We start from the raw sequence: 12,800 nt of genomic DNA on the forward strand, positions 1-12,800 counted from the left end.
TTTTCTGCTCAGTGCACTTTTCCGTCAATAGAAAACATGCTTTTTTTTTTCTTTTCTTGTGCCTCTAAACTCATATGTATTGTAGAGAGAAGCGAGACTGACCGTTGTCAAAACCCTTGAAGAGTTTGACTTTGGCCATGCTGAAAAGTGTGTTAGGATAAACTCTGTGTCCAGCGGTCTTGCAGAAGAAGATCTAGAGGTGCTTTTGCAGTCCAAGACCCTTCCTTCAAGCATGATGCTGCCAAAGGTTGAAAATGTCGAAGAAATAAAATGGGTGAGTACCAACAACACAGTAGCTTTTGACTGAAGCTGTTGGGCCAAGTTCATACATGCACAGAGATGAATGACTCTGAGTTATGAGGAAGGCAGCAAATACTGTATAATGTTGTTGCTTGGCTAAGGTAGTTAGGAAAAGCATCCATTTAAATGTGTGTAAGATGTGCTGTATAAAAAGCATACGTGGAACACTTTGCATTTATAAAGAAAACCAGGTTTACTTCTCCCGCAGTTAATAAAGGACCAATATTGATGTCAGAGTATTTTATCAAAAATAGAAGCGTAAGTATCTGACTCTCCTCTAACTATCCTAACAAGCAAAATGACTGCCTCTGTCGGTGAGCCTTAGTTACGTGCATTGTAAGCAGGAGATGGGGAAACCATGTTAGCGACATATGAAAAAATGAGTTGGGGGGAAGGTCACTCCTTGGGGCAACTGGAGGAACAAACAGGAAGCTTTTAACTAGTGTTTTTAATTAGCACAGATATTATTTCCTGAACAGTTCTCTATTTCTTCCTTTTTAATTGCTGACAGGTGTGTTTGTGTTTCACGACTGACTTTTCAGCCAATAAAAACCTGAAATGTAAATGGTTGGCATGTCAAATTACTTAAGAAAACTTTGAAATAGGCCTAATTATGCTATAATTGTTTTAATTGTCGAGAAAGGGGGATGTTTGTTTAGATATACCATTATTGCTGTAACATGCCAGTAAAGGAATAATGCTTGATCATTCACTTCTATATTTTTGCAAACCGCTAGCCGAGCAACTAGCACGCGTGCAAGCTGTGATGAAAGGCAGGCAGACGTATTAGGATCTGTTTTAATCTCAGCATCTAACCTTGATCAAACCATTGAGATCGGGTGTGAGCGTACAACTGAGCAAATAAGTTGGGTACGTGGTGAGCCCCGTCCGTTGCATGGCTCTGCCCCTTCGGCCTCTGCCACTCGCCATGCAAGCTACAGCATCCCCTTCCACCAACATTTAATTAAATTAACCGGAGTATACCTCTCAGGGTTTACAGCTGTGTAAGTGTTAGACGTAACCTGTCAGTAATGAATATTCATGCTTCCAAAATGGCAGGGCCCTTGCTGCCACCGAGTAGGTTTTGCGGGGAGGTGGGATGCGTGGGCTCTTTGTCCCCTCGTCCCCTTCCACCTTCCCTCTCGTTAACTTTGATTTCCATCATGGAAAACAAGCCAGTCCCAACAACTTCTGCCTCACAGTCCGCCTTTTGCTTCCCTCTCACTTTGCCCAACCTTTGCACACAAAGAGCCGCGCTCTGCTTAACACCGCTGCCTCCTTTTCCCAATCCTCCCAAAATTCACTCCGGCATGATTTTTCAGCCTCCCAGCCTCCCAGAAGCTGTTTATTTCCCCCCACACATACACACACCCCCCCTCTTCACTTTTATTTATGTGCAGCAGAAAACCTGGAGGCTGATGCACAACTAAAAGATGGGCTTACTTGTTTTCTTTTGTGTGAGAATCTCTTGCTTTCCTTTTGTCCCTAGTGTGGGTACTTGTTTGACTGGCATGGCTTATTGGACTATAACAAGCGTAACTCTCCCTCCTTTGTGGCGGGACAATTCTCCCACAAATCCCGACCAGTGTGCATTCTTCCCGACACACTATTGGGTGTGCACTGGAATTGAAAGAATTGCTGAGGCCTTGCTACTTCATCCCCTCCCCAAGCTTTGTGGGTTTTTTTTCCCTCCGCCTTCTTTTTTTTTTTTTTTTCCCCCTTTCTCCCTGAAATGAACACTTTAGCGAGCCGGAAACATTTAATCGTCTCCTTTTGAAAAAAAAAAAAAAAAATTTAATTGAAACTTCTCCACTCGTTACCTTTTGTATTGGTGCTTATTGCAAATTTTTTAAAAGGGAGAGGAAGGGAGACAATATTTAATTAAACGTGCTTTTTATTTTCATTTACCTTCAAAACAAAAGACAGCAAAAATCCCAGGCGTGTGACTTCTAAAATATTTTAAAATAAGAGAAGAGCTCTCCTGCTTTAACTTGTACCTAAAATATAAACACAGTAGCACTTTTTACTTTTTTTTGCGTAAAAAATAAAAATCAGATAGAAGTCTTAAAAATACATGCTGATGCTATTATATTACCTCATTTTCTGCATTTACTGTTTTCTGTCACTATAGTACCTGCCATACTGTACACTCGCACGTGTGAATTGCATTGATTATTATTTTTTTCTCCTTGCACATTTTTGGGTGGAATTCTCTTCTCCAAAGAAAAGTTACCAAGAGGGCCACAGTGACGATGCAAAGTAGGGATGGGAAGGGCAGAATTCTTCATCGAAGAAAGCTGTGATTTATTTTGGCCTAATTGTAAAGTTACTGCAAATTGCTGGAAAGCTTTTTTTCAAGATCTGGGTGATTAGATTTTCCTTCTTTTGGGGAGGGGTGGTGGGGGGAAGCTAAAAGGGGAAATAACACCTCTAATCCAGCTTCTGGTAAATAGGCTGCCAGCTTTTAAAATGAGTTTCCTTTCTATTAGTCAGAATATTATGCTAAGCCTTAAGCATTAGTTTTTTATGTTGCCATAGCAGCCTTATTCCTGCAGGGTTGTGACCTGCGATGATTACAGTACAAAGCTTATAGGGTCTTGAAACCCCCTTTGAAGATGAAAAGTCTTTGATGGTTTATATTTATGCAAATCTCTTAGATATGATTTACCCAACTGAGACTGAATGGAGAGATGATTAAAATTCCCTTTCCTTTGATATCCATTAATAGTCAAATATTCCTTAAATTTAAAATATATGCATATGTTATTTTTGTCTTTATTTACTAACATATTTTTGCCTTACCTGCGATATGTTTATCTCTGCGCAAATTACTCGATCTGGACAGACATAATAGATTTACAATATAGGGCTGAGGATTTCCCCCCCCCCCTTTTTTTTTCCCCTTTTGAAAGGGGAAAAATCTGTGCAAGAGCTTTTGTATGTTTCCAGATGATAGATTTTGGAATTTGGGCTACCCCACTGGCAGCTCAGAGCTAGCTGTGAACTGGTCTCATGGAAAAAATTGGCAAGCTTTGGTCTTCAAAGAATTAAACTTCCTTTTTAAGGCCTTCCTAGGTAAGCTAAAAAATTATGAAGAAAAGCCTATTGAACAAAAGGGTAACGGTGCCGTAATGAATAATACGGATGCCACTTAGAAGGCTGGGGAGCGCTTCCAGTGATGGCAGTGCTGGACCTGAAACAAAACCGGACCTCAGGTACAGCAGCACTTCATTGTTTTCCAGAGCCCGCGGATTTGCATTTCACTAAGCCAGGGTGAGAGGTGCTAAGCCTGGTTTTTTTTTTTTTTTTTTTTTTTTTCCAACCAGCCTCCAAACTCAGAAATGTATGGGAATGCTGTGGTTTCAAATCTCAGGCCTTGTTAAAAGCTGATTTAATTTTTTTAATTATAAGTTTTGGGGGTGGGGCGGGGTGTTGTTACAGCCAGGTAAAAATCTGATGTGTTATATATACATGTAGACTGTTCTTTTTTTTTTTTCTCTCTGATAGCTCATACTGTCTAGTTTTAGTTTTCAGACAAATTCTTACACCACCTAAAAGACCGAACACTTGTAGAACCAATGAATTTTATCCCCTTTGTGGAAACTGCAGTGGGCTTGCTCAATTTTAAGGTAAGCAGGTCTTGAAGTGTTCATATTTTGCCATCTCAGCAAACTAGGATAAGCAGAATACTCCCCAGTCTCCCCCTAATTTCATCAAGGAGGAGAGGTTAAAGAATACTAAACATATTGTTCGATCCCGTAAAACATTTGTACGTTGAACTCTCATGTTTGTATTGTAAAGGCCTTCATAAATTGAAAATTCAGTTCAGTGACAGAACAGTTCCAGACAGTCCATGCCAAATACCAAAACCTCTCTGCATTACTGTTATCATTTTTAACACACTTGGAGTAGGAGCTGGGCTTCTCCAAAGATTTTAAATACTCACGTTGTGGCAATACACTTGCTATTTAGTAACTATCAAACTCAACTTTTGTATAACATTTAATTAGAAAAAAACAATTAATCATCATTTCACTATTGCTTATCTGGCATCTTTATAATGGTTTCTACTGATAACATTACAACCAAATTTCATGTTACCCTTTTTTTGTGTGTATGATGGGGTGTTTAATGGTAAGATTAGAAGTATAATTAACTTTGAAAATATGAAATATCTGAAGAACATGCCCCTTTTTTAGGGTAATTTTAGATCAAATCTTATTTTTAAAGTGCATTTTAATATAAATTACTCCCCAACCTTTACTATCAAGTCCAGGTTTCTCAGAAAGGCAAGGCAGCATGGTAATGAAACAGAAGATCTCGTGCATGCACCAGAAATTCAGCATTCCCCTCCCAAGCTCTAAGGGAAAAGTTTCGGACCAGCTGAGGACACACACATCTGAAGTACCTCCAGAAGTACCGGCAGGCTTCACGAGCAGCCTGCTCATTCGATACAGCCATTTATCTTACAACACACGCTAACCTATCTGGGAACATAATAAAGCAGTAACCAAATAGACACACTCCTGTCCGGTGTGCATACGCGGAATTAAATCATATTTTAAACCAGCTGAGGTTTTTTCTTCACCTACAGTATTTTATAGTGAAATTTTGAATATTCCTGATGTTGGCAGGAGAGTTGCCTTTTAGAGCACTCTGTTAAAGAATAATTTCTTGTCCCACCAGCTGCCATCGAAGAACACTCATTAGTGGAACTGGTAATTACATCTCTCTCCATGTGTCTCTCTCCACGTACCTTAGCCTTAAAAAATATTAATATTATCCAAACATGGATATAAAATAGTAGTATTTTGGAAATGCACTTGTTCATAGAATAGCTACAGCAGCAAAATTTTTCTTGCTTTTATTTTAATACTTCTCTGCAGCACTTGTTGCATTTTTAACTTCCTTAGCTACGTTTTAGTTATATGTAGCGGAAGACTTTAAATTGGCAATCCTGTAAGGAATCCTTATATCCTATAAGGAATCTACAACTGTTCTAAACCGTTCATATTATTTATTTAATAAAAGAGATTCTGATCTTTATTTCTGCTCTCATGTGGGTATATTACATGTCAGACAAATCAAATTTCATACTTTTTCTTTGCTTTTAAGCAGTATTTGACAAATGTTTTGTTTCATATTGTTGCATAAATATCTGAAGTAGTGATCACAGTAATACCCAGGCATTACGTCAACCAGGAGGTAGGGAATGTACTACAATGTCCTGTATTTACAGTCTAAGCATATAGGTGCTTAGGGAAGGATAATGCTTTCTCTTTTGCTGAGTCATTTTAAAGCACTGTGCATAGCCGAGCACCTACAATGGCTTTGCTTAATAAGAGCAATTTTAGGCTGAAGGATTTTGGTAATACTGAGTTGCTGTAATATCATCTGTAGTCTCTCTGCGTCCTGCATTTCTGTAGCAATTAATACTCTGTTCTCATTTGAAGGCTGTCTGTGAAGAAGCACTGAGAACAGGATCCCAGGTTGGCTTTCATTTGGACGCAGTCGTCTTTGGAGGAGAGGATTTCCGTGCCAGCATAGGTTGTTACCTGTGTGTTTATTATAAATGTTAACGTATGGTATTTGCACTGGAGAAGCCCAATGTGATTTATGGCCATTGCTTTTCCAACAGCAATAATTAAAGTAATGACGACACTTGATTCTGCATTTTACATTTTCACTTTTCTCCTTAATTTTTTTTCAATGCAGAATGTGTCACTGGCAGATTAAAATGTGGTCCCTGAGTGTTACAGGGCACTGACACTTTCTTGTGCTTCTTGCCAGGCAGTACCGAATATTACGGAAAAAAAACCCAAAACCTGTTGAGTCACTGAAATTATTTAAAAATATAATACCCACAAGAAACATACACATGCTTTTAAGAACTACACTAAAAGTCCTCAAATTCCAGTGTCTGCTTCATCACTGTTTTACAGACAATTATCAGTCAGGATTTTGACATCACACACCAGTACTCCTCTGCTACATTTTGCTTTTATAAATTTACTTTGAATATGTCCCACGTCAATACAGCTGTGCATTCATGTGAAAGCACTATTAGCCTTCCTCAGAAATAAAAAGCATTTCACCACAATTTCTTTTATGAGAGGCCGCTTACCTTCTTATTAATCTGATTCAGTTTAAAGATAAAAGTGCAGAGCTATCAACATTTAAATTAAAAATAAGTACATTAATGTAAAAATTAGCATTGCTTTAATAAAATATTCCTTACAAACTGGAAAACTGTGTCTAAATAGTGACCCTGAGGAAAGCGAACACATTATTACTACTTCTACTACTACTATTATTATTATTATTATTATTATTATTATTATTTATTATCATCATCATCATTATTATTTCACACCAGCCTTCACGTGAGCACGTTGCTTAGCTGGTGCCCTCTGAGCACATGAAGTCTCATGAATACTTTCGCTTCTTCTCAGAAGTCATCTACCATCATTTTTTCATCCAAATACTAAAGCTTAAATATTCAGCTTAGGATATCAGTTGTGACAAGAATCAGAACCAAGGAAAGTGCAATTCTATTCTCAGTGTGAATTTTTTAACCATTTAGTTGTACCCAGTATATCAATTTTGTGTAAAGCTTCTCTTGCTGTAATGCTTCTAACTGTACATATAGTAAATAATATAATCAAATAATTACTTCATGTTAGTTCCAAGTCAGCAGTCCTTACCTGCTGAAGACTTCAGGCTTACAACTTCTGATTTGAACTAAATCAAAATATGAATTTTATCAGCTAGTGTTTAAAGACAGATTTTTTTTTTTTTTACTAAAGCACCTTTTTTTTTTTTTCTCAGAAGACTATCAGTTTGACAATATAGCCTTGCACCCCTCTTTTGCTTTCTAAATTGGTTAAATGAAATCTCAAACTTTCATTTTTTTCACGTAGGAAATATTTAAAATAGAAAGGTTTAAAACACTCTTGCCAGCTTTTCTTTGTTTTCATTGTTTTTGTAGGTGCAACAAGCAGTAAGGAAACTCACGATATTCTATATGCCAGGCAAAAAATAATAGTCACAGCAAAAGCATTTGGCCTTCAAGCAATAGACCTTGTTTACATCGATTTCCGAGATGAAGATGGGCTCCGCAGGCAATCAAGAGAAGGTGCCTCAATGGGATTCACTGGTATGGCTTTCTGCCGATGTCTCAAAATAATGCATATCTTCTTCAATTTAAATATATTGCTACGTTTACTGTCACTTAGACAAACAACCTGATTTTTATTTCAGTTCATTTATTGAAAAACTCAGTAATACCAAGCTCTTTTATGTTTATTAGCACCATTAAAATTGGGTCTGGAAATTTTGCCTGAAAAGTCACAGGCCGCTTTTTAAAAGCACATCCCATGAAGCGTGTGACTGTTTTTGAAGAGAAGTTGGGGTAGAGGCTGCGCCGTAATTCCTCCCATCACAGAGCACGGGAAAGGCGACACTGTACTCTGCGATGACCACTCTACAATTGCTTTTTAAAATATGTGGTTCCCATTCTCCTATTTTTTTCAAACGGCAGTTATTAAAAAATACTTTTTAGGCGACGGAGTTGAGAAGCAAATCTCGTATGCTAATTGCTAGGGGAAAGTTATTTTCTTATTATTTCCTTTGATTTGTTTTTTGTCTCCTGGCTCCCCTCCCAGTAAGTGCTGGTGACACCTACGGGTATTGGCAGACAGCAAGAGCAGCAGGCTCCTTGCCCCAGAGTCCGGTAATGCAGCCTGTTACCCTGTGATTGGTGTACCAGATCACTCGGACACCCTGGTGGGACAGTGCAGCCACCAAAGATTGGGGGTTTGCAATAGAAATCAGCCGTTTGACGCATGCATTAGAGAATTCTAGCACAGAGGACGAACATTTTACGTTTTTTGTCTCTGACCGTCGTTCAGGATGTACGTACGGTCATAGTGAATCTCTTAGGGTTTTATTACCAAAGGCATGGGTCCTGGTGATGCCAGCTAGCAAACCGTATCTTTACAGTTAGCAGTATAGGATATCTCAAAGCACCAAGCAAAAAAAACAAGCGTTCTTTTACGTTATCTCGACGTGCCCGTGAAAGAATAGCAACCAATGCTCTTCAGCGCAAACTCTGCCTTGCTGTCTGTTGAGCTTCAACATTTGCAAAACCAGATCTTGTTTCAGAGGCAAAACGGTTAGCTCCTCGCAGCTACATTATCCACGTCCCTGTGGACTTCCACCCTGCATTCGCCTGCAATTGAAGTTGGGAAAATAATAGAGCTCCTGAGTGGTAGCACCTGCTGATGGCTACCTGATCTCAACCAGGATTTCCTAGCTTAAGGAAAGGCTTGATTTTTGAAGAAACTAAGCATCTGAACCTCCTGTTGACAGAAGATGGAGTTGCAGATGCCTAGCACCGTTGAGAGCACTCTTTGAACGCTTAATGTGTATTTAAATACTTAACTCAGGCTGCCAATGTAGGAAATTTAGAAACGCTCAGCATAAACAACGTTGACGGTGGTTTGGGCTCCACTGACTTTATGGTGGAAGTTGTCTGACATCAGGATAGGGTCCAGATAGGAGACAAATAAAAAGGTCACATGTGGCAATTTAGGGCATAAAGTGAATTTCTAATTCGGCCATAGAGGTGTCTTGCCTTTCTGTACGAGGAGTAAAGATCAGTAAAAGCTACAGGCTTCATTCGGGTGAACTCACAGCTCCTGTTCTTTGCCTCCTGCCCTTCTACAACTATCATCAACACATTTCAAAAATCCAGCAAACAGCCTGACAACCAGTCCAACCATAATTAGAGATGAGGCAATACTGACTCTTCTGATTTGGTGGCCAAAAAAAAAAAATTTAAAAAATCTGTTTAAGTAAAATTTTTGGTAAAAAAGAAAAAAAATATTTGCCATTGATCCAAAACGTTTCACTTGTTCTTTTGTTTCTTTTGCTTTCAGTTTATCTAATGTTTTTATAATCTTTCTTGCTTGTTTTGATTAAAATAAAATGTCATTTCAAAACTGAAAGCAAAAACATTTTGTTCCAAAACTACATAAATTAAACATTTTAACTTTTCCAATTTAATATTCATCACAGAAAATTACAAATGGATCTTAGCTTAATCCATAACCTTGTATATAGCAGAAGTCTGCAGATCGTATTTGCTATTGACAGTCCTCTAATAATGTGAGAATAAACTACTGAAATGTCACCTTAATAACAAGTTCAAAACACGCAATTTTTGTTATTTTAAAATATTTAAGATCCCTTCCTGCTACTTCTTCACAAAGAATCAAAATCATTGAAATCAACAGGACTAAAAGGAGCTGAGGTTTCCAAATTGCTCTCTTAGCTGGAGAACACACACTTGCATGCATAGGGCCAAATTCATCACGCTCAAAACTAATGCAAATCCAAAATATTCAGCAAAGTTACATGTCCTTAGATTTTCCCGTATTCACATTTAGACCAGTAGAATTGGCCTTAGTGTAATCAAATATGTTCACTCAAGATTAAACAAGTAAAATAATAAAACAAAGAATTTACCCGCTATTTAGTTACTATTGTGACCCTCTGCTTATTGTAGCTGTTTTCTTTTCCAGTTATCTTAAAAGCAGTCTGGTTTTCCTTCAGTGAGTGTGTTTACATGAAATCAAATGTTTTCAAATGTAATCTAGCCAAATTAATAGATGTTTTATATGTATATTTATATATACATTGTATATATATATATTGGGGGATAGATATACACACACACATACACACCTGGCAAGAAGTTTTACGATACCAGAACTCATGGACTTAAAGTCAGAGTGTTGCCTATATAAATGGTCATCATTTGTAGGAATGTTTTTGTAAAAAATTAAGTAAACCTTGCCGCAAGCTTTAGCAGCTGACTTAGTCATTATGGAAAGTCCTGTCCTACATGCTGAGAAACCAGATATAAATACGAAACACTATAGGTTTCCTCTCTTTTTGCAGTCTTTTGTAGAAGACTAAAATGACACCATCATACAGTTACCTAAAAGACTTGACAGGTATTGATTTAAAGCACGATATATCAAGTGGTACTGTAAAAAGGATTTCATGGTCATAAATTTTAATGTCTTCCAATTTTGCACTCTCTCAGTTACTTGTCAATAACAACAATTCTGTTTAAAATATTTGCTTCGTTCCTGCATGGCATTACGTCTATTATACAGTTATTTGGATACATAATCTGTGACAAAAATCAACTGAGTGCTATAAATCAAAAGTTAGATTACATTCTCTGTAAATTGTTCAGGAGAGTTTTAATGATAAAAAGTATAGCTTACTGCTACAGATCTCTTTATCAAAAGCAAATCTTTTTACAGAAACGTTTTACAATTTAAAAAATCATATATAGGTATTTTTATTTTTGTTATAATTATAGACTGACTTTAAATATAATTTTAAATATATTCTACATTTTTCCCAGAAAGTTAAGCTCCTTAGGATTTTGCAGGAATTATTTGTGCACCCTTCAATTTTAGAATTAGTTTAGCTAGGCAGAATTTGTTGTATTACAAATAAGGAACATCATAATCTTATTAATGGTGACATTTGATTAAATTGACTAAAAAACCTTTGATTAGACCTACTGTAAAGCACGTTAGTTAAGAAAAATCTGTCTCCATGTAATTTCTTTCCAAAAAAATATAGTTCTTACTGAGTTTTAAGCTTTTACCTATTTTTAAGGTATTTTTTAAATAGACATTGAAATTTCAAGCTGAATATTTGGATGCCCATAAGATCATGAACTAAAGGTTGTTTAATTGGATATAAAATAAAATTGAGCTACTTGTGGCTCTTTGGCAAAGAAACGTAACACTAAAAAAATCACTGTTTCTTTGCTCGTTAAACTAAGTAGATTGCGCCGCTGCACCCCCAGATTTTGTCTGCGCTCCAGCTTATCACCCAGACCCACTGCAGTCCGATAAAAGTAATCCCAGGTTTTTTGCAGTGGTAATTTCATTTAAAATAGGTGTGTGTCTGCGGTCACGCGTGAGACTCCTCAGACTCAAGCGATGGGCTGATTTCTAGCGTACGGCTGCCTTCCCCTCAGTGAGAACACGGGAGCAGACGCCGCTGTGCGCAGGAAACCTCCTCAGGTCCTGACCCTTCCAACTTTTTCCTGGCGTGCAAAAATCTCGCTCCCGCGAGAGGCGGCGGCGCGCGGGGGGACGGCAGGGCTGCGGGACCCTCGGCGTGCGGGAGGCTGCTCACTTGACGGCAGGTTTGCAGGATCAGGCTCATCCCTCTAACTAGTTTTGTTGTCTGGCACGGGAGGCGAGTCATTTATTCCGCAGGAAGCTGGGAATTATGGTAGCCTCTCTTTCTTAAAACGCTTTGAAACCCAAGTGCAGAAATCACACCGGTCTGTGAAATTCCCTTAGAAATGAACTAATAATGTCAGATGTTGCACTTTTAAAACTGTCAAACAAATTAGATATGTATTTGTTTTAAGGTAGCTAAATACAAACCAGATTAAAACGGATTATGTGCCTGTCTATTCACGTTTGAAAATCTCAAGTGAAAAAAAGGCACCATCTATTTTTATTTTCTTAACATATTGTTATACAAGAAAAGATTAAAAAAAGTGCTTCATAAAATCTCCGGGCACCACTGGCAGTTGTTTAATATATGGGTGACTAAATAAATATTGCAACCTACCTGCAACTGCTAACTATTGCAACAACAACATTTTAAACAACGTTGAGGATTTTATGATGCTAAGCCAATACTGAGAATTTAGAGCATGATCCTTAGGTGACTGGTAGCTTTTCAGTCCTACAAATCTCTTGCCATCTTCTTCAGATCTCATTTTCTGAACGCATTTTAATACAACTTATTTAAGAGTGGCTGGAGCTGTTATTTATATAGTTAAATTCAGAGATTATTATTATTATTATACTTAAGTGTTATTGACTGCCCTGGACAAAAAATTGCACCTGAAACGACTGAGAGAAGATGTATGGATTGAAATGGGGAGGGAGGAGAAAGAATCGTGGGTTCTTTCAAACGATATTGAATGCAAGCGTAGCTCAAGATATTTTTATTCTTAAAAAAATCTGGCAAAAGGCTATCTGCCTGTTGTTCAGTTTAAAAAATAAAAGAAACCAAGTAAAATAATTAGTTAAAGAGCAAGAAAGTCTGCGAGGCATATGAGAGCCTCAAGTGGTTGGAACATTTTGCTTGAACATCTGTTTGTCGATGCATGATTCTGGTGTTATTAATCTTCTTTGTAGGTAAGCAGGTGATTCACCCCAACCAAATTGCTGTTGTCCAGGAACAGTTCTCTCCGAGCCCTGAAAAAATAAAGTGGGCACAAGAACTGATTTCTGCTTTTGAAGAACATCAGCGATTAGGCAAGGTAAATATTTTGTTAATATGCCATAGTGGAAACCAAATTTGAATAATATTTAAGATTTAGAAAGATTAGTGATGGCTCTTTGCATTTATCTTATGAAGTGTGCTGTAACTGAGAGTACTGCTCG

The 12,800-nt window shown here is 37.7% G+C and overlaps 1 protein-coding gene across 1 annotated transcript in view; it reads left to right on the forward strand.

Moving 5' to 3' along the window:
- Positions 1-12,800, forward strand: part of CLYBL (citrate lyase beta like) — a 146,917-nt gene that overhangs the window by 118,127 nt on the left and 15,990 nt on the right. The window contains exons 5-9 of the mRNA XM_010578340.1: positions 86-274; positions 3,828-3,929; positions 5,754-5,847; positions 7,289-7,456; positions 12,552-12,676. Coding sequence (XP_010576642.1) covers positions 86-274; positions 3,828-3,929; positions 5,754-5,847; positions 7,289-7,456; positions 12,552-12,676 — 678 coding nt within the window. The remainder of the gene's footprint in view (positions 1-85; positions 275-3,827; positions 3,930-5,753; positions 5,848-7,288; positions 7,457-12,551; positions 12,677-12,800) is intronic.

This window comes from Haliaeetus leucocephalus, unplaced genomic scaffold (genome assembly GCF_000737465.1).
Source record: "Haliaeetus leucocephalus isolate CR32 unplaced genomic scaffold, Haliaeetus_leucocephalus-4.0 Scaffold626, whole genome shotgun sequence".
NCBI lineage: Eukaryota > Metazoa > Chordata > Aves > Accipitriformes > Accipitridae > Haliaeetus > Haliaeetus leucocephalus.